The sequence below is a fragment of the Phascolarctos cinereus genome, unplaced genomic scaffold (assembly GCF_003287225.1).
Source record: "Phascolarctos cinereus isolate Bilbo 61053 unplaced genomic scaffold, phaCin_HiC Scaffold_5;HRSCAF=322, whole genome shotgun sequence".
NCBI lineage: Eukaryota > Metazoa > Chordata > Mammalia > Diprotodontia > Phascolarctidae > Phascolarctos > Phascolarctos cinereus.
Genome location: NW_027555958.1, coordinates 199,955,194 through 199,979,035, shown reverse-complemented (window position 1 = coordinate 199,979,035; position 23,842 = coordinate 199,955,194). Strand labels below are relative to the sequence as shown.

Sequence of the window (23,842 nt, the reverse complement as noted above, 5' to 3'; positions counted from 1 at the left end):
CAAGAGAATTGTTCCCCCAACAGTATATGTGTAACATTTTCCTTGTACTTTGGAGTTGATCACATGATGCAGTGGATTGTAAACTAGCTAAATTCCAAGCTAATCTGAAAAAATCCACAAAAATCTTAGCTGACTGGCTAGAGTTTTCAACAAAATGTTCAGACATGGATATTTTGAACTTAATGCTTGCCTGTGTTTTATTAAAGCAGAAGAGTCTATCATCTTTTTTATTCCCAACTAATAATTCATTGTATTTCATACATTTTAGCCTCTATATTCAGACCATCCTAAAACATGAACAAAAATTTAAACTAACAAGAAATTTAAGCATATAAACCCATCGTGGGGAGGGAAATAAATAATACATTGAGAAAGGATTGGGGAAAAAAAAGAAAGGATTGGAAGATTTTTTTGCATATTTCTGCTTGTTTTAATAACTTTTAAGATGTTTGATATTTTCCATCTCATAAAGGTATCCACACATGGTTCTTTCTCATATAAATGGGAATACCTTTCCTGAAGACAGGAGCACTGGTCTGAATAAAGGGATTTCATTGTATGTCTACACTAGCACATGCTTATGTTTAGCTTAGTGTATTCATCAACTTTGATCTTTAGGCACAAGGGCCATTAATAGTGTAAATAATGAAAATATGCTTTGCATGGAATGAAGGCCCAGAGTGTTAAAAGTTAATTTTTTTAAAAAAACTGTGTAGTACAAATGCAGCTTTACAACAGCCTAGCACATTTCATTCATCTTTGATAAGTACTCTTATTTTTCTGCATGAAATCGTATTTAAAAGCTAACTTGCAGTAGCAACGTTTTTTTTGGTGAAAATTCAATATTTTGTTCTTTTTGTGGGTGTTCTGTTTGTTTGCAGTCAGATGAGTGAGCCTCATAGCGGTTTGACGCTCAAATGTGCCAAGTGTGGAGTAGTTTCAACAACAGCTTTGTCAGCCACCACCGCCAGTAATGCCATGTTAGTCCTAATCATTTACATCTTCTTGTTACAAATCTTATACAGTGCATGTAAAAAAATGCTATGATGAAAATTGTGTTTGCTAATATTATAGCTCTGAACATGCTTAAATATTTATAATTGGCAACAGCCTTTATAACTACCATGGGATATTCTGTATAGAAAATAAAATACTAGAATGTTATAAACTTTATGGTTTCCATGTTAATGGTCTTGTTGCCACCTGTAAAGATGCCTGGTGTAGCGGTGGGTTTGGTTTCTGTTGTGGGACTGGCACATAGCATTATGTCATGTGGTTTTCTCTGTCTCTGAATAGGGCATCTCTTTGGAGCTCCTGTGTTGTGTTGCCTCTCCTGGCTCTGACATGGATGTCTGCTGTTCTGGCTATGACAGACAAAAGATCTATCCTCTTTCAGATACTTTTTGCAGTATTTGATTCATTGCAAGGCTTTGTTATTGTCATGGTCCACTGCATTCTTCGAAGAGAGGTAAATAGTTTAACCTTCAGGGAAAAGGGAAATGGATTGGGAAGGGTTGGAAAGGGTTTGGACTTCCTAATGTGTGTGATCTTTCATTTTCTATATTAAGTTCTTTAGAGTAAAACCAGTTACCCAGAGAACTAGGCACTCAGAAGCAGAAATCAGGCTTTAAGAAATTATTTAAAAGCACCACTATTATTCAGAAAGAGACGGTTTCAAATAGATGGGGTCTGCCCACAGGAAAGAGTAACTTCCAGGTACCAGAGATAGGGATGAAAGACTATGAAACCAAACTGAAAGATCAGCATATTTACACAGGAGAATGGTAGATGAGAGGGCAAGGTGGTACAGTTGGATTAAGGCAACAAAAGAAATGGGAACTCCTCATCTGTTTAGATTGCGCTTCTAAAGACAGTTCATACCTCATCCTCTGATCTGTATTTTAAATGATTTCATTTTAAACAGAGAAGTATTAAAGATTAATGAGTAGTTCTTTTGGCTCTTTATTAAATTGCAGGAAAGTTCACTAGTGTATAAAAGAGGCTAGTAGTTTTGATGTGTGTGTTTATACTTAGCAAATAAAAAAGCATGCTCAATTTGCATGATTGGCAGTAATTGTCCATGGCAGCTGGGGAATCTATGATGGCAGAACTCCTTCAGGTAATATTTGAAGTTTGTTACCAGGAGTGAGTGAAGAAACAAGCTATCCTTCACCATCGCAGCCACTGAACTTCACCAGATGTCCCCAGAACTGTGATTTGTTTCAGACTTGATTTGTTTAGTGATGAAATACTATTTTCCAACCTGGGAAAAAGAGTTCTGAGAGCCTGCAAACACTGACACGGTATTTTAGAAGGTTACTTCATGAGTCATTTTAATGTTTGCCCTGGGGATGAGTGGAGACAGGAACACTGAGAACCCAAAAGACTTGGCTCCGTGTTGAGGATTTAAAGAGACTGTTCTACCTTGTCATTTTGCAGCATTTACCTTGTCCATTAGAAATTTTAAAATGTGCACATACATGCACGCATTCATGGTGTTCTGTAAACATAACTATTGTCCTTTACCCAGTCATAGACTTTTAAGGATATTGCCAACCCCCTAAGTAGCTTACAGATGTCAACCTCCCGTGCACGTTTATTGCCTGCAAGCCTCTTATATGACAGCAATCAATGGATTCAAATAGAAAATTTATTTACATTGCTTAGGAGGTAATTTTATAATTAAAAAATATATATATTATTAAAGTTCTAGCTTCAAAGACTGAGTATTCCAGCATCACCAACAAATTACTATACAGAGCTTCAGGCTGAAGAAGCTACCAAATATCAACTATTATTGTTGAGGCTTGTTTGTTGTTGTTGGGTTTTGCTGTTGTTATTACTGAAGGGTAACTTCTTTGAAGATGAGAGTGGTTCTAATGAGACTTTTTCACTGGCATCTAGTTAATGCTCTGTTTCCAAAACATTCTTTGTCTATAATCTTGTTTGAACCTCAAATAAACCCTGTAGGAATCCACTACCTTCATTTTTTTAAAATATAAAACTAAGGCTCAAAAAAAGTTAACTGACTTGTCCATGATCTCATACCTATCAGAAGCAAGACTCCTTCCCAAGACTCCCAACTTCAAATCTAGCATTATTCCATATTGCTTCTTTTTAGACCTTGGATAATAATTATCCAACAATTTAATTCAGTCCAGCATGGCTCCTAAAATCCAGGTACTATGCTAGAAGCTGACAGTGGACCTGAGATCTGAGGACTTGGATTTCAGTCCTGGCTCTGCCACTTTTAACTTTGTGACCTAGAGTCTCATCTCTGAGCCTCAGTGTCTTCATTTAATAAGATGAGTGGGTTGACCCCTTCCAACTCTGAATCAAATGATCCTAGAGAGACAAAAATGAAATTCAAGGCAAGTTCTGTTCTATTCAAACTATATTTACCCTGAGATTTTGCTGTGTTTAATGGTGTAATTAATATTTAGAAGCAATGAAAATCTTAAGTTTCTGCCTCTCTAGGGCATTTTTCATAGATGAAAAAGAGATTTTACACAGGTAGTATGCCTCCAATTTTAACATATTCTATATATAATAAGCATTTGAATATATGTTGATATATGCTGAATTGTAACCTTCAGGTACACTAGTAGAAAGGAAGAGTTCCCTTTCTAAATAATTTGCTTTTTTCTTCAAAGAAAATATTTTAGTCTTCCTAAATGCTCTGCTGACATTAGATAGCCTTAACTTATTTTTTGATAGTCGGGTATCATTATAAAGGCTTATTTATTTCAGTTGTTTTGATTAAAATGGTACAATAATTTATTTCAAGCAGGAATCAATCTCAATTTTCTTACAAGAATAGCAACTTTATCAGAAACCTAATTAGACTCTAATTAATTCAAATTATTCAGGGCAGCTAGGTGGTATAGTAGATAGAGTGACAGGCCTGATGTCAGCAAGACTCAGCTTCCTAAGTTCAAATCTGACCTCAGACACTTACTAGCTGTGTTAGCCTGAGCAAGTCATTTAACCCTGTTTACCTCAGTTCCTCATCTGTAAAATGGTCTGGAGAAGGAAATGGTAAATCATTCCAATATCTCTGCCTGAAAAACCTAAAATGGGGTCATGAAGAGTCAGATCCAACTGGAATGACTGAGCAACAAGAAATCCAACTCACTCACTGAAAGGGTTTCTACTCTTTTCTCTATTAATGGAGAATAAAGCAGAGACAGTCTATTATACATAATAACTTTTAAAATAAGTTGAAATTCATGGAATTTATAGCAGAAAACTCCTTATAAAACATGAATGCCAAACTTCCTTCAATCCCAACACCAAGATGACAAAGCATGTATCTACTACTCATGTAACATCTTCTTGAAAATATTGTCACTTCTCTGCATCATAAATCCTCATTTCAGTTAAAGCTGAATCTATACCAAACTCAATATAAGGAGATTGTGTTACTTAAGGACCAAAAGAATATAATCAATTATTGGATTAATAATTTGATTTCTAGTTGTTAGTTATCCTCCCCTTCACCTGAATGTTTTTAATTTACTTTGAACATATTCTATATCTTTATCTGTACAAACCAATCGATAATTTTTTATTAGGCATCAGAGGTACAGGGACAATGAATGACATAATCCCTTCTCATAAGTCAAGTCAACAAGTATTTGTTAAGTGCCTACTGTGTGCCAGGCTCTGAGCTAAGCCCTAGAGGTACAAAGAAAGGCAAAAATACTCCCTGCCCTCAATGAGCTCACAACCTAATGGAAAAACAGTGTACACATGGAGCTTAATTTGACTAGATAAGAGAATTCACATGTTAATATGCATAAATATAAAGTAAATAAGTGCAAATATATGTAAAGCAGTTATATGCAAGGTAGTGTGGAAGGGAGAGCAGTAACAATTGGGATCAAGGAAGGCTTCATGCCTGCTGTCCTTGCCCTAAGCAACATCATTTGTTGACTCTGTACTTACGTTATTGTTCATAACTAAAAGAATAGATATCTTTCTGCAGCAGGAATCCCACACCTCCCTAAAACACAGATTCCACAAACATTGTACCTGAAGATAAATGGTCAGCCTTATGATACAGATTTTGCCTATAATAATCAAACTTGAATCCTACAGGAGATCCCAGAGACAAATGAGTTCTCTAGTTACTGAATTTCCACTTATAGCTTTTCTTTTCTTGAGTGACTCAGAAAACATGATAATATTTTAGTGTAATCCCTTTAAATTTCTCTAACAATTTATATAAACACTGCACCATATATTAGATGGAGAGAGATTTGGTGTAAGAAATGTACGCAGCAAAACACAATTTCCACTTTCTTTGTGTCTTTTAATATGTATTGTAAAAATGTGCCTATATACTGTCTCTTTAACAGCCCTTTTCTGTCTGTTTCTTTTATTTCTTCTTTAAATTATTTTCCCCAATAATATTTTAAAACACTTTATGCACATTAACTTTTCTAGTTTCCCTGTGAAGAAAGTGGGTGTTCACGTAGGAGGAATGTAGCCTGTAGTATAAAAGAGAGAAAAGAAATGAAATACTCTAATGCTCGCATTTTAACGGTGATGCTGTGCATAGGACATAATTTCTTTGAGAAGTAACCATGCTTTCACAAATCTTCAGCCTAGCATTGTTTGCATATAAGGAAAAGAGAGAGAAGGGGAATATACCAATGGCTGTGTTTCTGCCAGTCCAATTATAATGTTTACACGAAAATTTTCTTTAGTAATTTCTATTTCTTTAATAATTATAATTCACATTTTTTGAGTCAAGACCTAGGTTCAAATCAAGGTTTTGTTACTATCTTTGTCTACCTCAACTGCTAAGTTAATCATTCTGGGCTTCTGTTTCTTACCTACAATATCTGAGGACTGGAGCTATGGAAAGATGGAAATCCTAAGGGCACACAGCAAGGCCCAAGATCCTTATGTCACATCAAGAGGTCAGGCAATAAACAGTGTTTGGTGTAGAGCCTGGAAGACCTCAGGGTGCAGTGGTAGGACAAATCATAAGGCCTAGTGGTCCTACTAACTTTCATCTAACCTAAGCCTTTGCACAGTCAAGTAGCCTAGGATGGTGTCTTGGCAGCCCAGGATCAAAAGAGGGGCAAGGGGGCAGCTAGGTGGAGCAGTGCATAGAGCTCTGGCCTTGGGGTCAAGAGGAGCTGAGTTCAAATCCAACCTCAGACACATAACACTTACTAGCTGTGTGACTCTGGGCAAGTCACTTAACCCCAATTGCCTCACCAAAAAACAAACACACACACACAAATAAATAAATAAGAATGTCAAAAGAGGGGCAAAAGGGAAAACCAGGGGGAAAGAATTGTATTTGGAATCAGCTGACCTGATATCCCCACTCTGTCACTTAATACCTATGTGACCTAGTACCGCTTTGTGCCTTAGTTTCCTCATCTATAAAATAAGAGGGTTGAGCTACATAACCTCTAAGCTCTCTTCTAACTTGATATAAATGATCACATGAACTTCTTCACACTTTAACTTTCACAAAGTTATTTTTTAATCATTTACCTCAGAAGACATTTTCTCAACATAGTTATGCTTTGTCACTTTGCTTTACTAAAATTACAACTGCTTCTTTGTTTCATCTATTTTAAAATTATCTGTTTCATGCCCTTTAGAAAATAAAAAGTATAAGTGATATTTGTGAAGAGGGGGAAGAAAAATTGATAAAAAGAGGGAAAAAACCCTTCATTAACAATCCAAATTGTTACAACTTTGCTATACTTTCAACTGTTCATCTTAAATCTCTGTTGTTAATTTGGATCAAATGAAATAACCCTGGAGCTCCTAGGAGAAATGCACACATGTTTTCTCATTTTTCTTCACATTTATTAACTAGAATCCATTAAGATTAAGCATGTATTCTGCATATCCTATTTACTTCCTCTGCTTCTAAATTGCTAGGGGAAAACAAGCCAGAGAAGAGTTATGAAGTCTGTACAGTGGTTACCGTTGCTAGGAAACACCTTCCTTGGTAGCCGCACGTTCAACACATCCATCTCTCTCGCTGTGTCTGGCTCAAAGACAACGTTGCAGTTTGATTTCAGAAGGAGAAGGGAAATAAGATTGTGATACAGACTAAGCTACTGTAAGGTCCTTTTGCTAAATGAAAGGCAGAAGGAAAGTGAATACTCAAGTAGATAATTTCATAATTTCCATGTCAGGGTTCTTTGGCAGTTCTGCCATAAAAACAATGGGATATCAGGTTCAGGGCCCTCTTTGCATGTAAAAAAGCTTAGAATTGTATATTTGTAGATACATGTGTGTGTATATATATGTATATGTGTGTGTGTGTGTGTGTGTGTGTATATATTTGTATACAAAGCATTGATGTAGCACCTAGTATAGGTCAGGTACTGTGATAGGTGCTAGGTATATAAAAAAAATGAAGCACCCCTTGCCCTCAAGGAGCTTACATTACAACGAGAGACAACATGCACATATGTAGGTCCACATAGTTATATAAAAAAATACAAAACAGATATAAGCTACCCTTGGAGAAGAGAAGGGACTGGTAAATAGCTAGGGAGACCAGACACTAGCACACATCCAAACATATATTAATGTGCATATTGTCTCCTAAGAGAGGCAATTTGGTATTCATAGTAGATAGAGTCAGTATTCAAGTTCTTCCTCTGACATACAATGGCTGAGTGACCATAGGCATGTTCCTTAACCTCTTAAAAACCCAGGCAGCTCTCAGAGAGACAGATGTTTCTGATCTCCATCAGTGGAAGGAGTCTTTATACTGGAAGTCTCTGGCTGTGATCAAATCACAGGCACAGATCACTCCACCCCAACCCCCCAAATATCTTCTAAAGCAGAAAATTAGATTGTAAGCTCCTTGAAAGCAAGAATTTTTTCTGGTCTTTCTCTGTATCACCAGATAGCACAGTGCCAGGCACATAGAAGGTACTTAATACAGACTTGTTGTTTTGACTTTTAGTACTTACAATCATGGACAGCTTTATTCTTTGCTGCTTGTTCTCATTGATATCATCATCTATAACTAATATAGCACATGGTATGAGGGTGAGTATTGAATAAAACAAACAAAAGAAGCAGTGTCTTTGCCTGTGTTTCACATGCAGAGTGTTCCAAAAGTCTTGGTACGGTTCTAAGCTATTCATGTCCCAAAAGTCTTAATGCAATAATAATCTATTAAAAGGTTACTAATAGCTTAAAAATCTAGCTCTCAAAGCTAAAAACTGCACTAAGACATTTGGGACACACTTTATACAATAAATCTGCTCAACCAGTCAAGAAACTATTTGAGGGGAAATATATATCTGTGTGTATATACATATACATATATATTTATATATGTATATGCATACATATATATTTGTATACACACACACATATATACATATATATATATTATATATATAATATATATATATATGTGTGTGTATACAAATATATATGTATACGCATACATATATATTTGTATACACACACACATATATACATATATATATTATATATATAATATATATATAATATATATATATTATACATATATATATTATATATATAATATATATATATATAATATATATATATATATATATTCTGTATCTCAGAGACTAGATGACTCCACAGAGAGATACATGAATCTAGAACCCTAGCTATTTGTAGAATGTAGAGCAATGAGTTGTGAAAAGCTTTGAAGACCTAGAAGATGAAGGACTACAGTGTATCTCCAACACCTGGAAAGAGGATATAGATTTTGGACTTGTGGATTAGTGGGTACATTATAAGAAGACTTGAAGATAGGAGATGACTTCTGAGTTGATTTAGTGCTTTAAATGGAAGAAAAGGGTCTTTGGACCAGCAAATGGAACACAGGAGTTAGGTGAGTTTAAATATGAAATAATCAGGGACTCCTAAGCAATCGCCACTAAAAGATAGGGAAATTGGTTCTTTAATAGAGAGTAGGTGGAGGAGAGGGACCAAAGTCCTCAAAAGAAAGGTATGTCACAAAAAATAGCAACACAATGCTTGGAAATAATTGGCCTTGAAGCACCCCTTCCGACAGAGTAATAGAGGAAATGATAAAAGACCAGAAAATCATGTTGAATTAGTTCAATTGTCACATGACTAGGTCTTTGGCCAGATGGTAAGATGACCATGCCCGTATAGAGAAAGCTTTAAGATTTACAAAGTCTTTTCTCCCTGTCAGAACAGCATTGTGAGTTAAGGAAGGAAAAAGGAGAACAAATTGATTTTTCCATATACTTTGCTCTTCTCCAGGCAAAAATCCAATAGTATATATATATATATTTTTCCACTTCCATTCTGATTCAGATTTTTGTTCAGCCTGATGACATCATGAACTGATATTTAGCAAACTCCTATGATTCTCTGATAATAACTAGAGGCTTATGAGTTTTAAAAGGAATATTAAATTAGCCATCTGTAACAATTATTTGTGAATATGTTGACATATAGAAAGCCTATGACCAAGAGAGTCAACTCTTGGCTTACGTACCAATTGGTAATGTTAGCTCTTGCCTGCTAATCACTTCATCTCTTCTGCAGTAGCCTCAGTGTACTTTTCCAGCCCCTTCAATTTGCCTTAGAATTCCCAGGTTCCTTTAAAGCCAAGCATAATGAGTGTCTCCTCCCTGATAAGGCCTTTCTTCTTCTGCCCAGTTTAAGTGCTCCTTCTTTCACCTCCTGTTTTACTCTCCTCCCTGAAGAAGGTGAACTCCATGTGGGCAAAGAATGTTTTGGTTTTGTTTTTGTATGATTTTTTTAAAACAATGCCTTTCACATGGTAGGTATTTAATAACTGCTAGTTACATTGAATTGCATTGTTGAATTGGGAGCGTGGGGAGGGGGCAGTGGCAATACAGAGAATAAAGTGGCAGAGTTGAGAAAATAACTGCAACTATCACCGGATTGGCACATGTGTCACCTCCTCTCTGCCTGCTTCCCTGCAAGTCCTTGCATCGAATACCTCTCTTGAGATAAGCCTAATAACAACTCATACAAAGATGTATATGTTGGGCACAAAGATTTAGAACTGACATATCTCTATATCTTGTATTTCCATAATACTTCTAAAAATATGAACATCACCATATTAATTACAACATTGATTACTGTGCAGTTTGGGAGTAATTAGAGCTACCAATGGGCTCTAGTTATTCTACTTTATTGCTAAGTTACATAAATCAGACTTCTAAAAAATTGGTGCTGCTAACATTTCGTGATATGCTTCATGCAATTCAGAGTTAACACAAGTCATGAGAGTCCATCACTTCTAGAAACTGATAACATGGAAAAGAAAAATCAACTGAAAATCAGTTGTTATATGGAGGGGAAGAATGCAAGTCACTAACAAAGAATACATGATTGTTTCCTTGATCACTGAAAATTTCCTTTAGGAAATCAGTATCAAGCAAGCAACACTAGTGATGATGACACATCATCATCATGATGACCCAGACTTTTTTCTTAAACAAAAGTCACTCATTTTTTGTTCCCCCTTTTCCCTTTCCTGTCACTGAAGCAACTAGTCTTCATGACTGTAATGTCTTCCAGATTTGTTTATGTATTTCACAGATGAGATACCTGAAAGCCAGCCTACTAGTTCACCTTGTGATCAAATGGGAAAAGTTGCCTTCAGATTGAGGGACTGCTAAGAGAACAAATTATGCAAGTTGGTGGCAATCTACTTGAAAAAAAATCAGAATACAGAATTGCACATGAGACCTTGTTTCTGGGATAGGGAAAAAGAAGAGAGGGAAAAATAGTAGACTCCATAGGTGCCAAGCCAATATTGATATGCAGACTATTTTACATGTGGCCTAGTTGCTCTGGGGCATTACACATAGAAAGATTTAACCATCCATATAATGACCCCTCAAAAACGTTGTTATTGTTTTGTATCTATAGCTAGTAAGTACATAAGCTTATACATGTCCTTATTGTCCTCCCTAGTAGAATGTAATTTCCTCAAGTTTCATTCTTTGTATTTGAATCCTTGGTATCTGATACAAGTAGGTATTTAATAAAATCCTTGAAAACTGAATAACTAGTAAAGCTTAAATAGTGAAATAATTTATTTTAATAGCTTAAAATGGCTTATGTGATAGGAAGCTTAGAAAGACAGGAAATGAGATCTGTTTGGCCCCAAGTCCACATAAGGAACCCAGTTCAAACTACTCAGTCTTATTCATGGAGGTTTTCTAAATTGGTCTATTGCCAAACATTCCTTGGATGATCTCCTTGAGATCTCTAAATCTGCCAATGACTTTCAAGGTTATCCTCTGGAAGCTTTTTTTCTGAAGGAGTACCAACAAAGAAGCCCTTCTATAACTTCTTCTGTGACTAATTAAATCACTCTCTCTATAGGAGATGGACAGTAAAAAGACACATCCCTGACAACTGCTTTGAACTCATTTCTCATCCAAGAATTCTTCCTTAATAAGGAAGATTTATAGTTTCCTAAGGGAGTCCTAAGAACAGCTCCCAGAAGGAAACCGCCAGAATAACTTACCACGTATGTGGTGTCTTAAGATAAAATGACAGCCATATTAAAAGACTTTCAGACTACTACAGACTATTAAATTCTTTATCTTCCTGCTCCTTATTTTTGTAAACCTATTCTCCAATTTTTTGTTACTCATATACTCATGAATCTGTGATCTCATTGATGTGGCTATTTTACACTACAGTACAGAGTACAACTCACCCATGCCTGCCCATCTAAAATGATCTTTGCCCATGACTTTCCATGAGTTTGCCAAAAAGGGTCTATGCAACACACTGGAGATCTACCTTGAGCATGACAATGATACCAGCAGAGTATCAGAGCTGTCCACTAGTTATCTCTTTCTCTCACCACATAGCCAGTTCCTCTTCTATCATATAGTTCTCTAATGGCTTACCTTTACACTTCTTCTTAATTCCTTGTTTAAAATGAGTTAGTCTTCCTATGCCCATTTTTGTATCCCATAATTTTATTTTAAAGCCCTAAAGATTTTAAAACTATTGAAATACCTACCCCAATACCCAGTTTAGTTATTTCATTGGATAGTCTTAATGTTCTAAAACCTAGACAGTACTATAACTTCACCTGGACAGAGGTATTTTGAAAGAAGGGAATTTCAGTTTTCACATGTTCCATAATTTATACTAGGCTGCATGGTACAATGGAAAAAGCAGTGACTCTGGAGTCCAAGGACTTTTCTTATTAGTATCATACGCTATTCCTGGGTCTCAAATTTTGCATCTATAAAATGAGAGGGTTGGATTAGATTACCTCTGAGGTCCCTTCTAGCTCTAGAACAATAATTTTAGGGGGCGGTTTTTGTTGTTAGTCAAACTAGTTTTGTTTTTTAGTCAAATAGGAACTAATACAAAAGACTTAGTATTACTAGAAGCAGAAGACTTCAATGAATTTTGAAACAATTGAAAGATCTAGAACTATCTTAAATCATCACCTATAAAAATGATTCATCTGTATCACTACTTAAATTCATTGACTTATTCACAATCCCTTGTAAACCAGGTATAAGAGATTAAATAATAAATTCAATTCAACAAACATTAACTACTTGCTATTTACTTTGTATGAGTTTAAATTACAGAGAAGGTATCAATGTGCATAGATAGAGGGAAGTTCCTCATCTGGAAGAGGGAAATCACAGGTTTAGCCCCCCCACACCAAGCTAAGCACTGGAAGAGAAATAAAGTTTACATAAAATACAGTTCCTGTCCTATTGGAATTTACAGTCTAGCTAGGGGATAGAAATCAGAGTTACTTCTGTTATTTTGAGATGAGGATAATAATAAAGGAGGAAAATATTCATTGCTTCATAATCCCTGGAGGTTATAGTTATGAACCTTGACAGAAATTTATCAGTTCTCTGAAAAAAAAAAAGAGGGCAACATATGAATTCTGACTGTATTTGATTTTTTAAAAAATTCTTTTTGGTCTAGACTTGCCACCCTAAAAAACGTGCTTCCTTTTCTCTTTTCCACTATAGTGTTGTTGTTGAGTTGTTCTATTGGTTGTTTTTTACCAATCAATAAAATCTAAGTTATTTTTAGATCTTTCTAAGCCCCATAGACAGCTTACAAAGAAGAATCTGTCTATATTTACCTGATGTGAACCAACCAGAAAAAAACTGGAAAAAATTAACCAACTGTCCAAAATTCGTAGATCTATGAATGCTTAATATTGTAGATATATCCTTTTCTTCTTTCAGAGTATTGGTTTTTAGAGGCATCCTTCCCTTACCATATGTTAAGCTTCATGAAGTTAGAAATGGCATCTCATCACATAATTTGAGTTGGAAGGGTCCTCAACAGTCTTCTAGATAACCAAACCACAAAAGGAGACATTACTAGAACATATCCAACAAATAATCATCCAGCCTGTGCTTAAAAATTTCAAATGAGGACAAAAACCCACTGCTTTCCAAGGCAACCCATTCCCCCTTTTGGATAACATTAATTGTTAGGAAGTTTTCCCAAGCTTAAATTCCCACTTTGTAACATGCACCTTTGTTTCTGGTGCTGCTCTGGGTCCAAATAAAATGATGCTATTGCCTCTTCCACATGAAAGCCATTTAAATACTTGGAGACAGCTAACATCAGAACTCTCACCACCACACCTTGCTTCAGGAGTCTTCTCTTCTCCAGGCTAAATGTTCCCAGTGCCTCCAACCTATCCTCATATAGCATGGGCTCAAGGCCCTTCATTATAGTGGTTGCCTCATCTGGCCACTGGCCACTTTATCAGTGTTGTTAACCTATGTGCCTCAGAACTGAGCACAGTGGGGCAGGTAAGTGGTGCAGTGGATAGAGCACCGGCCTTGGAGTCAGGAGGACCTGAGTTCAAAGCCAGCCTCAGACATTTGACACTTGCTAGCTGTGTGACCCTGGGCAAGTCACAACCCTAATTGCTCCAGAAAAAAAACAAAAACAAAAACTGAACATAGTATATATATATTCCAGATGTTCGCTGAACACATCTAAACTTTTCACTCTCTCTAACGCCTACCTTGATAGTCTATACATAGTAGACCTTAATAAAGGTGATTGAACTCAACATAAGAATACATTCATTATTCAAGGCATTATCTAATCTGGTCTTTCTCCCACCCTCCCACCTCTGGCATCTTAGACTACTTATTTAATAATTTACCTAGACTGTTCTATTAATTTCCAAAATTTCTCTCCCTTTGGGAACCTAGGGAATATTGAATAAACTCCCCTGTAAATCAATGGGTAAATCTATATAAATAATAATAGATAGCATTTATGTAGTGTTTTAAAGTTTGCAAAGTACTTTGCTAATGTCATCTTATTTTATCCTCACAACAGCCCTGTATGATAGGTGCTATTATAACACCCATTTTAGAGATTAGAAAACTAAGACAGGGAAAAAGTGATTTGCCCAAGATAACATGACTAGAAAGTGTCTGAGTCAGAATTAAAACTCAGATATTCACAACTGCAAATCCAAATATTCATTGTGTCATCAGGGACAGGGAGATATTTCTTACTGAAAATTCCAGGAAATTTAGTACTATAACTAAAAAACTCATACAGCTTTTGAAATGACTGTGGACTCCTGGCATTAGAGAATTTAGAGATGGAATCATCCCCTTTTTACAGATGAGAAAATTGCTGCATTTTGAAGAGTCTTGCAGAAATACTTTCATATTTTGACATCAGCCCCAAATCTTTGGCTGGATTCCCCATTTTGAAGGTCAGGAAATAAATTATGACCACAGTGGAGTCATTAATAAATGCATGATATTTTTAGGGAAACCTTTCAAAATGTATCTTGTCAAGCAGAGGTGCCCAACACAAAAAAAAAAAAATAGGGAGCACCAGAGAATCCAAAAGGATCCCCGCAGGCTACATATTATCTGTGTTTTATTGTATTTGTATGTATTTTGTTCATTCTTTTCCAGTTACATTTTAATCTGTTTCAGGCCACACTGGAGAGTGTTTTGGGCCACATGCTGTAGCAAGACACATGTTTGACACCTCTACTGTAGATCATTAAGACAAACAAAACAAAAGATCCCCCAGGGCAGCCTTCCCGAATATTATTTATTCCATTTTTTTAAACTATGTCCTATTTGCAATTGCCCTAAGGCACAATTGCAGACAACTAGCATATTCTGATTGTTGTGACTACTCTTCTGTGGATTGTCTTAAATACAAATATGTTTTTGGTGCTGGCTTCATCAATTCTTGTTTCTGCAGACCAGATAAATATATGATCAGAAAAAATTTTCCTCTATTACACTGTGGGTTTATTGATGGATTCATGAACTACATCAGACCCTTAACCATGCCATTTAGTCTATTTTGGAAGTAGTCTCCAAAGAGGGCCATGAGGGGCCCCAAAATAAATGCACAGAAAGGGCTTGTTTCTCCCAGTAAGTCACTCATAGGGAAAATCTAGTGGAATTAGGCCTATTTCCCTAAAACTGACAAGGAAAAGCATCAGACTAGGCCCCACAGAACATGTACTTTTATTATTAAGTCTAAAGATAGGAAGTTATCTTACCCTACTTCTAATCTACCCCTGCAGTGGAGGATAGTTTCAGATTATCACTTGTTCTCTAGAAGTTCTTTCTCTAGGACAAGGTTCTTAACCTGCACTCTACTCTGTCAAATTTTTTTGTTTGTTTTTAATATTCTAATAACTATATTTCAATATAATTTATTTTCTTCGTATCCCCATGTATTTTATCTAATGCATTTAGAAACATTATTTGGAAGAGTCAGATTGATATGGTTTTTTTAAGGATTTTCAAAGCAATTTTCTCACAATAATCATATAAGTTTGTAGATGAGGAAGCAGCTCCAAGAGGGAAAGGTAACTAACTACTTATTGGACTGTTGTTGTTGAGTCATGCCCAACTGTCTGTGACCCCATTTGGAGTTTTCCTGGCAAAGATATACGAATTGTTTGCCATTTCCTTCTCTAGCTCATTTTACAGATGAGAAAACTGAGGTAAACAGAGTTAAGTGACTTGGCCAGTCACACAGCTGGTAGCGTTTGAGGCCAGGTTTGGACTGAGGAAGATGAATCTTCCTGACTCCAGGCCTAGCACACTATCCATTGCACCACCAAACTCATTGGACACCTAACTAGAGCCAGGATTTGAAAGCTGAATCTGCATCAAAACCCAAAGGAAAGATCTCTGGCAATAGAAACAAAGGATATGAGTTCAAATCTATCCTGATACTACCTGTATGACCTTGGGCAAGCCACTCATTCTCTCTGGGCCTCAGTTCCCTTATCAATAAACTAGATGACCTCTGAAGCCCCTTCTAGCTATACATCTATGAGCCTGTTATTCTGAATCCAGTACTCTTTCTACTACGATTTCTATTACCGTTGTCTCTAAATACCTGCTAGAGGGCATGCTGTGAGTCAAATGATTTATCCTTAAACATGGAAGGAGAGTGCAATTAAAATGATCATATGCTTCTATCCGGTGATATTTTTTGACTTCATCTCTACAGTAGGAATATCCTTTGACAGTGTGAACAGTAAGAATTAGCACCACTTTCTTCACATACAGCAGGTTACTAAGCCCTAAAGGCAGAAAGGATATTTTCTTTCTGAGGATCCTCTACACAGAGAGTGGAAAGAAAAAAAAAAACTTTAAATCTCCCTCCTATAGGAGGATCATAGATATATCTCATTTCTTACAATATTTCAAATTCTGGTGGAGATTCTGCCAAACTGGATAGTAAATTTCCTGTCCAGGACATACATATTGTTTTTAACAGTAGGAATCAATCTGCCCTTTGGCAAGCCGATGGTCAGACAGAAGAATTGTTAGTGCTGAGCCAGAGACAACCATGTTGATAGCTGCAAAGTTCTCAGTTCTTATCTCCATGGACTGACTATCTGGCAAACTATAAATCTCCCTAGGAGAGAAGAAAGCCTAAGAATTCATGTATTTACATTAAGGTGTCATGATAAAGTGAGCATTAGATCATAAGATTTAAGCTTTTGTTCACTTCATGCTTAAGTCACTATATGAAGGCAAAAAAAAAAAATCAATATTTTGTCATCCTTTTCACAGGTTCAAGATGCATTTAGATGTCGGCTAAGAAACTGCCAAGATCCAATCAATGCAGACTCCTCAAGTTCTTTCCCCAATGGACATGCCCAAATCATGGTGAGTTTTTACTTTGTCCTTAAAACTGTCATTAGGTAATAATTTTTTAAAGAGAAAAAACAAATGTCCTTAATAGTAATAATGATAATAGTAATAATAATAGGAAAGACCAAATGAGTGAGTTAATTTTTGGCTCATTAATCTTTACTTGAAGAATGTTATAATATTCATATTTTATTAAATGTCTATACTAGGATTCCAGGGTTGCAAATGTTTAGATGCTGCTCTTTTATTACCCTCCCTGCTCCCACTTAGCAATCTGAAGGAGGTGATTGCTTTTTGGAAGGAACAACTGGATTAAACTTTTAAGGAAGACTCTGGTGTTTATTTAGAACAGAGAATGTGATGGGTAGTACATTTTTTGCTGTCTTCAACACTTAATGGGGTGACATCCTTCCAAAGAAAGAACAACTAGGGAATTGTAGAGATGGTAACAATACTTGTTGAATGAAGGCATATTTAATTATAACCACTTGTATTTGCCTTGACATCCTATTTAGAAATCAGATGAGATGGATACTCTAGGTTTTTAAATGGCTAATATTTCATAGATTCTCAGAGCCTCTTTGTTTCACTTCAGTCCATATCAAAGAGGCCAAGTTAGACACCATTAACTAAAATATGGGAAGAGTCAATACTTAGAAAAATTATGTGCCCATACACATACAAGTTTTTAGCTTTAGAAAATTCAAAGATGACATTGAATAGCATGGGGCCACGTTAATCACTTTGGCTTTTTTTTCCCTTCAAATTAAGCTATCAAAATAATAATTGGGGTTTTTATTTGCAGTTATTTTTAATTACAGGGAAAATATAAAGATTGGACTAAAATACAATGAGGGGTTTTTTTTACCAGATTTGTGCTTATTTAAGTATAATAGATGATCCTGACATTTTTAAAATATAAAGTTTAACGATTAAGCTAGAGACCCTTTCTTGTTGCTTGGGAATGAAGATAATTTGAAGAGATATTTTGATTACAAAGAGAGGCAACCTTGGCTTCATTACAAGAAATAGAACCATAAACAATATATTTGATGTTGCCATTTAAAATAAAATACAAAGTCTATTTTAAGACATTTATATTAATGTGATTTGCAAGTATTTCTCATTTTTTGCTGTTTATAAAATGTCCCTAACATTCTTTCTTTAAAATCATACTCAGGGGCAGCCAGGTGGTGCAGTGGATAGAGCACCAGCCCTCAAGTCAGGAGGACCTGAGTTCAAATCCGGCCTCAGACCAAATACTTGACACTTACTAGCTGTGTGACCCTGGGCAAGTCACTTAACCCCAATTGCCTTAAATAAAATAAAATAAAATAAAGTAAAGTAAAATCATACTCATATTTAATATGGTGGTCAACATCCTCAATAAAGAAGTCACTATGTATTATGTTATCTTATTTAAAATGTCATGCCATCTCCAGTCATTTTTATTTAATAATTTGTGTCTAGACAGTATTCTTGAAAACAATCTAATTATTAACAAAATATTCTCTTTTTGCACAAATATTCTCTCTTTTGCACAAAGAAAAAAAATCTGCCTAATCAGATATCTGAAAATTTCAGATTATCTGGGCAGTGAAAATGGAGTTCTCACTAAGTGATCATTGTTATGTCTTATTATTTGTTGTTACAGACAGATTTTGAAAAGGATGTGGACATTGCTTGCCGTTCAGGTAAGAATCTTTGGATGCTACAGTTGTTATTTCTGGTATTAAAAAAAAGTCAGGAAGTTTCATCTAATACAAACATAATTTCTATTCATGTTTATTTCATACGTTTAATTACATAAATAAATGTCTTTAAAATGTTTATTTAGAATTAGAGCATCTTAGCTTTAGTAGGGAACTTAGAAGTCAATCTCCTTCCTAGTGTCATTAAAAGATTCCTTCTATATGATCCTTAAGAGCTGTCTCTGAATTCTTCAAGCCATGAAGCATCCATTGCTTTTTTCCATTGACAAACAACAATAATAGTTAGGAAATTCCATCTCCCTGCAACTTTCACTCAATACTCATAGTTCTGTTCTTGGAGCAATAATGTCTATTCCCTGTTGCATATGACATACCACCAAATACATGTCTTGCTAAGTCTTCCCTTTGCTTTTGCTTTTATACTGTTTATGACACCATTTCTAGACTGCTTTACCATTGCTGGTTGCCCTTCTCTAGATGCTCTCTATTGTATCCAAAATGCAGTACTTATTGGCATGTAAGTTTTGAAGACCACATTTGAATCATTGTCAAAAACTGAGCTAAATATGTGCCATGGTCTTGCAGCATTTATCATTTTCTCTATAACCTCAGTATCCTGAAACATGATATGGGTAGATTTTCAAATCTGAGTGCATTTAAGGTAGTGAGGTATTCTTTTCCTTGCCTAATAGGAGATTAATATTTTTGTCCACAGAAACTCACTAAACTATATTCTAAGATTTGGAAGCGTTTAAACCTCAATAAATAGTTCATCTTTATTAAGTACCTACTTTTTGACAGGTATTATGCTAGATTCTGGGAATATGAGTAAAAAGAATGAAGGAATATCCCCTCTAAAGGACCTTATATTTGTTATAACAGAGAGACAATAAATACATAAGTATACAGAATGAATTTAAAGATAAGAAATACAAATAATGGAAGGTCTTTGTGGAAGTTTATACTAACAGTTGGGGGACTGTGATCAGGAAAGGCTTCATGCAGAAGATGATCTTTGAGCTGCGTCTTAAAGAAAAAGAGGGCTTTTATGAGGCAGAGGATTGCATTCTAGGCATGGGGAATAGTCAATACTAAGGCATGGAGACGAGATATAAGAATGTTATGTGTGAGGAACAAGGCTAGTTGGACTGGATGGGGAATAATGCACAGTGATGCTGAAAGGTTAGGTTGGAGCTAGGTTATGAGGGTCTTTAGAAACTAAACAGTTGATATTCCTTCCCAAAGTGAATAGAGAACCACTAGAATTTACAGAATAGGAAACTGACATGATCAGATTTGTGCTTATGGAAAATCATTTTGGTAGCTATACAGAGGATACGACAGAGTGGGGGGGGAACTTGGAACAGTAAGACAAGTTAGGAGGCTGTTGCAATTATCTAAGGAAGAGGTGATGAAAGCAGCACTGCAATTTAGGGGAAAGATTGGGTGCAAAAGTGTAGATCTGTGAATCATCTGCACAGAAAATCCATGGAAGCTAATGAGGTCACAGAAAGAGAGAATATAGAGATGGGGGCTAGGAGAGAGTTATGATGCATGTTAAAGTATGTGATATGGATGATGAGCCAACAAAGGAGACTGAAAATGAGCTATCAAAGAGTTAGGAGGAGAACCAGGAGAAAGCAATGTCACAAAAGCTCAGAAAAAAGAGAATATCTAGGAGAAGAGTGTTATCAGTAGTGTCGAATGTAACATAGAGGTCAAGAAGGATGTGGACTGAGACAATACCAACAGATTTGGTAATTAAGAGATGTTTGATAACTTTGGAGTGGGCAGCTTAATTTAATGGTGAGGCCACACTGCAAGAGAGGACAGGAAGTGGAGCAAATTAGTTTAGACAATTTTTCCTAGGAACTTGGCTGAGAAAGAGAGGAAAGACATAGGATGAGAGCTTGATGGGACGGTAGTAGCTAGCAAAAGTTCTGAAATTTGGGGGCCCCTTGAAAACTGTAGGGAAATAACCAGTAGAAAGTGAGAGATCAAAGATTAGAGAGAGAAAGGGTATAATTGAGAGGTCAGTCTCCTGGAGAAAATGAGGGTATTGGGGAGGAGAAAAGGAGACAGTCAAGAGTGCCATAGAAGGCTCAGGGAATGAAATCATCAGCAGACTGGAGGCCTGGTAACAGAAGAAGAAAAAGGAGGAGGAGAAGCACATATATCGCCTAAGGTTTGAATGATACTTTGCATTCATAATCTGATTTGAGCCTCACCACACACCTGTATAGAAGCTTTAATAAGGAGAATGGTGACCTCCCCATCAGAGACTGGGGGGAAGTAGCAGATAGAGATGATCTGGAGAAAGGGGAAATTGGGAATTCACATAAAATGGCCTCAATTTTCCCAATAAAGTAAAGCAGCAAGTTCTTTGATAGAGTGAGAGAGGGGAAAGATGTAAGAGACTTGAGGAAAGAAGAAAAGGTTGGAATAGCTTCTAAGGGTAGCAAAATAAGGAATCAATTAAGGAAGAATAAAAGTCTGCCTTGCTGCAGTCAAAGTCAAGTTGAAATTAGATTACTTGAATTTATAGTGGACACAGTCAGCATGGTTTTGTGACTTCCTCCAGCTCTGTTCAGTAGCATGAGAGTAGGAATAGAGGAAGTAGAAGGCTGGAAAAATCCATGGCTAAGAATTGGCAAGGGATGAAAATAGTTGTAGGGCAAGGGGTTTGAGCATTGATGGCTGTGTGGAGTTGAAGTGTTGAGATTGGGGAAGGAAGAAAGTTAAGTCAGTGTGATTATGGCCTGAAAATGTAATGAAGATTGAAGATCATTATGAAAGTGTAGAATATGTATAGAAGGGCTGAGGAAGAGTGTTATAATGAAATGATAGGAAGCTATAGTCAGATTAATGTCAGAGTTTTTATTAAGAAACTGAAACACTTAAGAGTAATGGTAGATTTAAGAAAGATTCTGAGCCAGTCCTTGACCTATACTCCTTAAAAAAGGAGGATGCATGACCAGGATCTGGTAAACAGGAGCCTACATTATTAGAAAAAGGGAATAATTTTTGATGTTATAGACTTTGTCATAATAACAGTGCTAAGTCATGGTGGCAAAGAGAGTGTTTGGAAGAAGCAAGGTAGAGCAAAGAGTATTCCAATTCTCTCCCCCTTCCTCCAGGACCAATATATTGGAAGGCATGTATGTGATGGAAAATATGGTCAGAGTTGCAGTGTTATCTGAGGTAGCCAGGTCTCACTGAAGGCAAATGGATGGGAAGATGTGAGAAAAAGAGATACAGGATGCAGAGAAGTTTATTCACTATGGAAAATTAGGGAAATTCTAGAGGGCATAGTGAAAGCCATTGGCAGAGTTGGAGTAGGGAAATAGGTGGGGTATGGTTGAGAAAGGTAAGTAAGAGAGAATGGGAGGTGTGCAATGGGGATAGTTGGTAACTAAGTGGCCAGTGATTAATACAGGGATAGTGAAAGAAATAGGTAATGGATATATCCCCACTGGTGAAATCACAGATCTTTTGAGGCATTTCAGCAAGGTATTCTTTTGCTATTACATCTCATATCTTGAGCTTTAATTCCTATCATTTTCTTCTCACATATATGTAACTAGATCAGTATGTACTGGATCTTCAACTGGAAGTCCCATTGATATCTTGAACTTGGTATGTCCAAAACTAAAAAGACTAAATATGAAGTCCTCTGTTTGGCACGTAAAGGTCTTCATAACCTGGCTCACTGTACCTTCCCAGTCTTCTTACACTTCCCTTCCCCCCCATATACCCTATAATCTAGCAAGATTTGTTCCTTGAATAGGATACTCTATCTCCCATCCCTTTGCCTTTGCACTGGCTGTCCCCTGTGCCTGGAATCATCCCCTTACCCCAGGTCTGCCTCCTTGTTTTCCCTGGCTTCAAGACTCAGCCCAAATCCCTTCTTCAGGAATCCTTTCCAAGTTCCTCTAGTTACTAGTGCCTTTCCCCTTCCTATTACTTTCTATCTACCATACATACTATCTAGATATCTTGTATATACCTGGGCAGTGAGAACAATTTTCTAACACTTCCTCTATGCAAGTTAAGCTAGTTTTTCCTTAAAAGGTATTCTAATCAACCTCAAAACTTGATTGACTCAAGGGATTTAAGGTTTAGGCTGCTGGCATCACTTCATAGTCTCTTGAGTACAAAATATCCATGAGAAGCTCAAGGCTTCTCTAAAGCTTGGCTAGTGGACCATGGTGGGAAACTCAGACAAGGGATATTTACTCAGCAGAATCATCTCAAAATGTTTCTAAATGCACATCCTTGCTCACTATAGCATGTTATCCTTCTGCTATAGCTAAATAAATTATTTTTTTATTGACTGTTTAATGACTTGCAACCATTTCAGTTTGTTCTAATATCAAACATAAACCACCAGGGTCCAATTCCAAGTCAGGCCAAACTCAGAAAATCCTAATTATTTACATGTTGTCTCTCTCTTAAAAATGTAAATCCCCTAAGGACTGAGAGTGTTCTGTCTTTTTTTTTTATATCCCCATCACTTAATAGAATGTCTGGCAATAATAAATACTTGATAAATGCTTCTTGATTGACCATATATGTAGGTATATATAAAATGTTTATATATGTGTGTGTGTGTGTGTGTGTGTGTATACACACATACACATATTTATATACAAACACATAAATATACTTTTAAAGAAAATCTAAATAGTTGATATGCCTCTCATATATGGGAAAAGTTAGCCTTATGGTTGCCTTCACCTGAATTTTTTGAAAGTACAGAATGACTTAATTTTAAAAGTATAGATGGCAGTAGAAGATTGACTCTATGAATGAAAAAATAGAGGCTTAGAGAGATTAAGAGACTTGCCCAAGGTTATGCAAGTAGTAACAGATCCAGGTTTTGAGCCCAGGTCCTCTCAGATCCTTGGGCATTCCCTCCAAGACTAATTTCTATCAATTCTGTATGCATCTTCTATTTGCCTA

The 23,842-nt window shown here is 36.2% G+C and overlaps 1 protein-coding gene across 1 annotated transcript in view; it reads left to right on the top strand.

The window, feature by feature from the left end:
- ADGRB3 (adhesion G protein-coupled receptor B3) overlaps positions 1-23,842 on the top strand; it is an 888,617-nt gene that overhangs the window by 820,032 nt on the left and 44,743 nt on the right. Inside the window, exons 26-29 of the mRNA XM_078155299.1 lie at positions 882-980; positions 1,297-1,468; positions 17,088-17,183; positions 18,823-18,862. Coding sequence (XP_078011425.1) covers positions 882-980; positions 1,297-1,468; positions 17,088-17,183; positions 18,823-18,862 — 407 coding nt within the window. The remainder of the gene's footprint in view (positions 1-881; positions 981-1,296; positions 1,469-17,087; positions 17,184-18,822; positions 18,863-23,842) is intronic.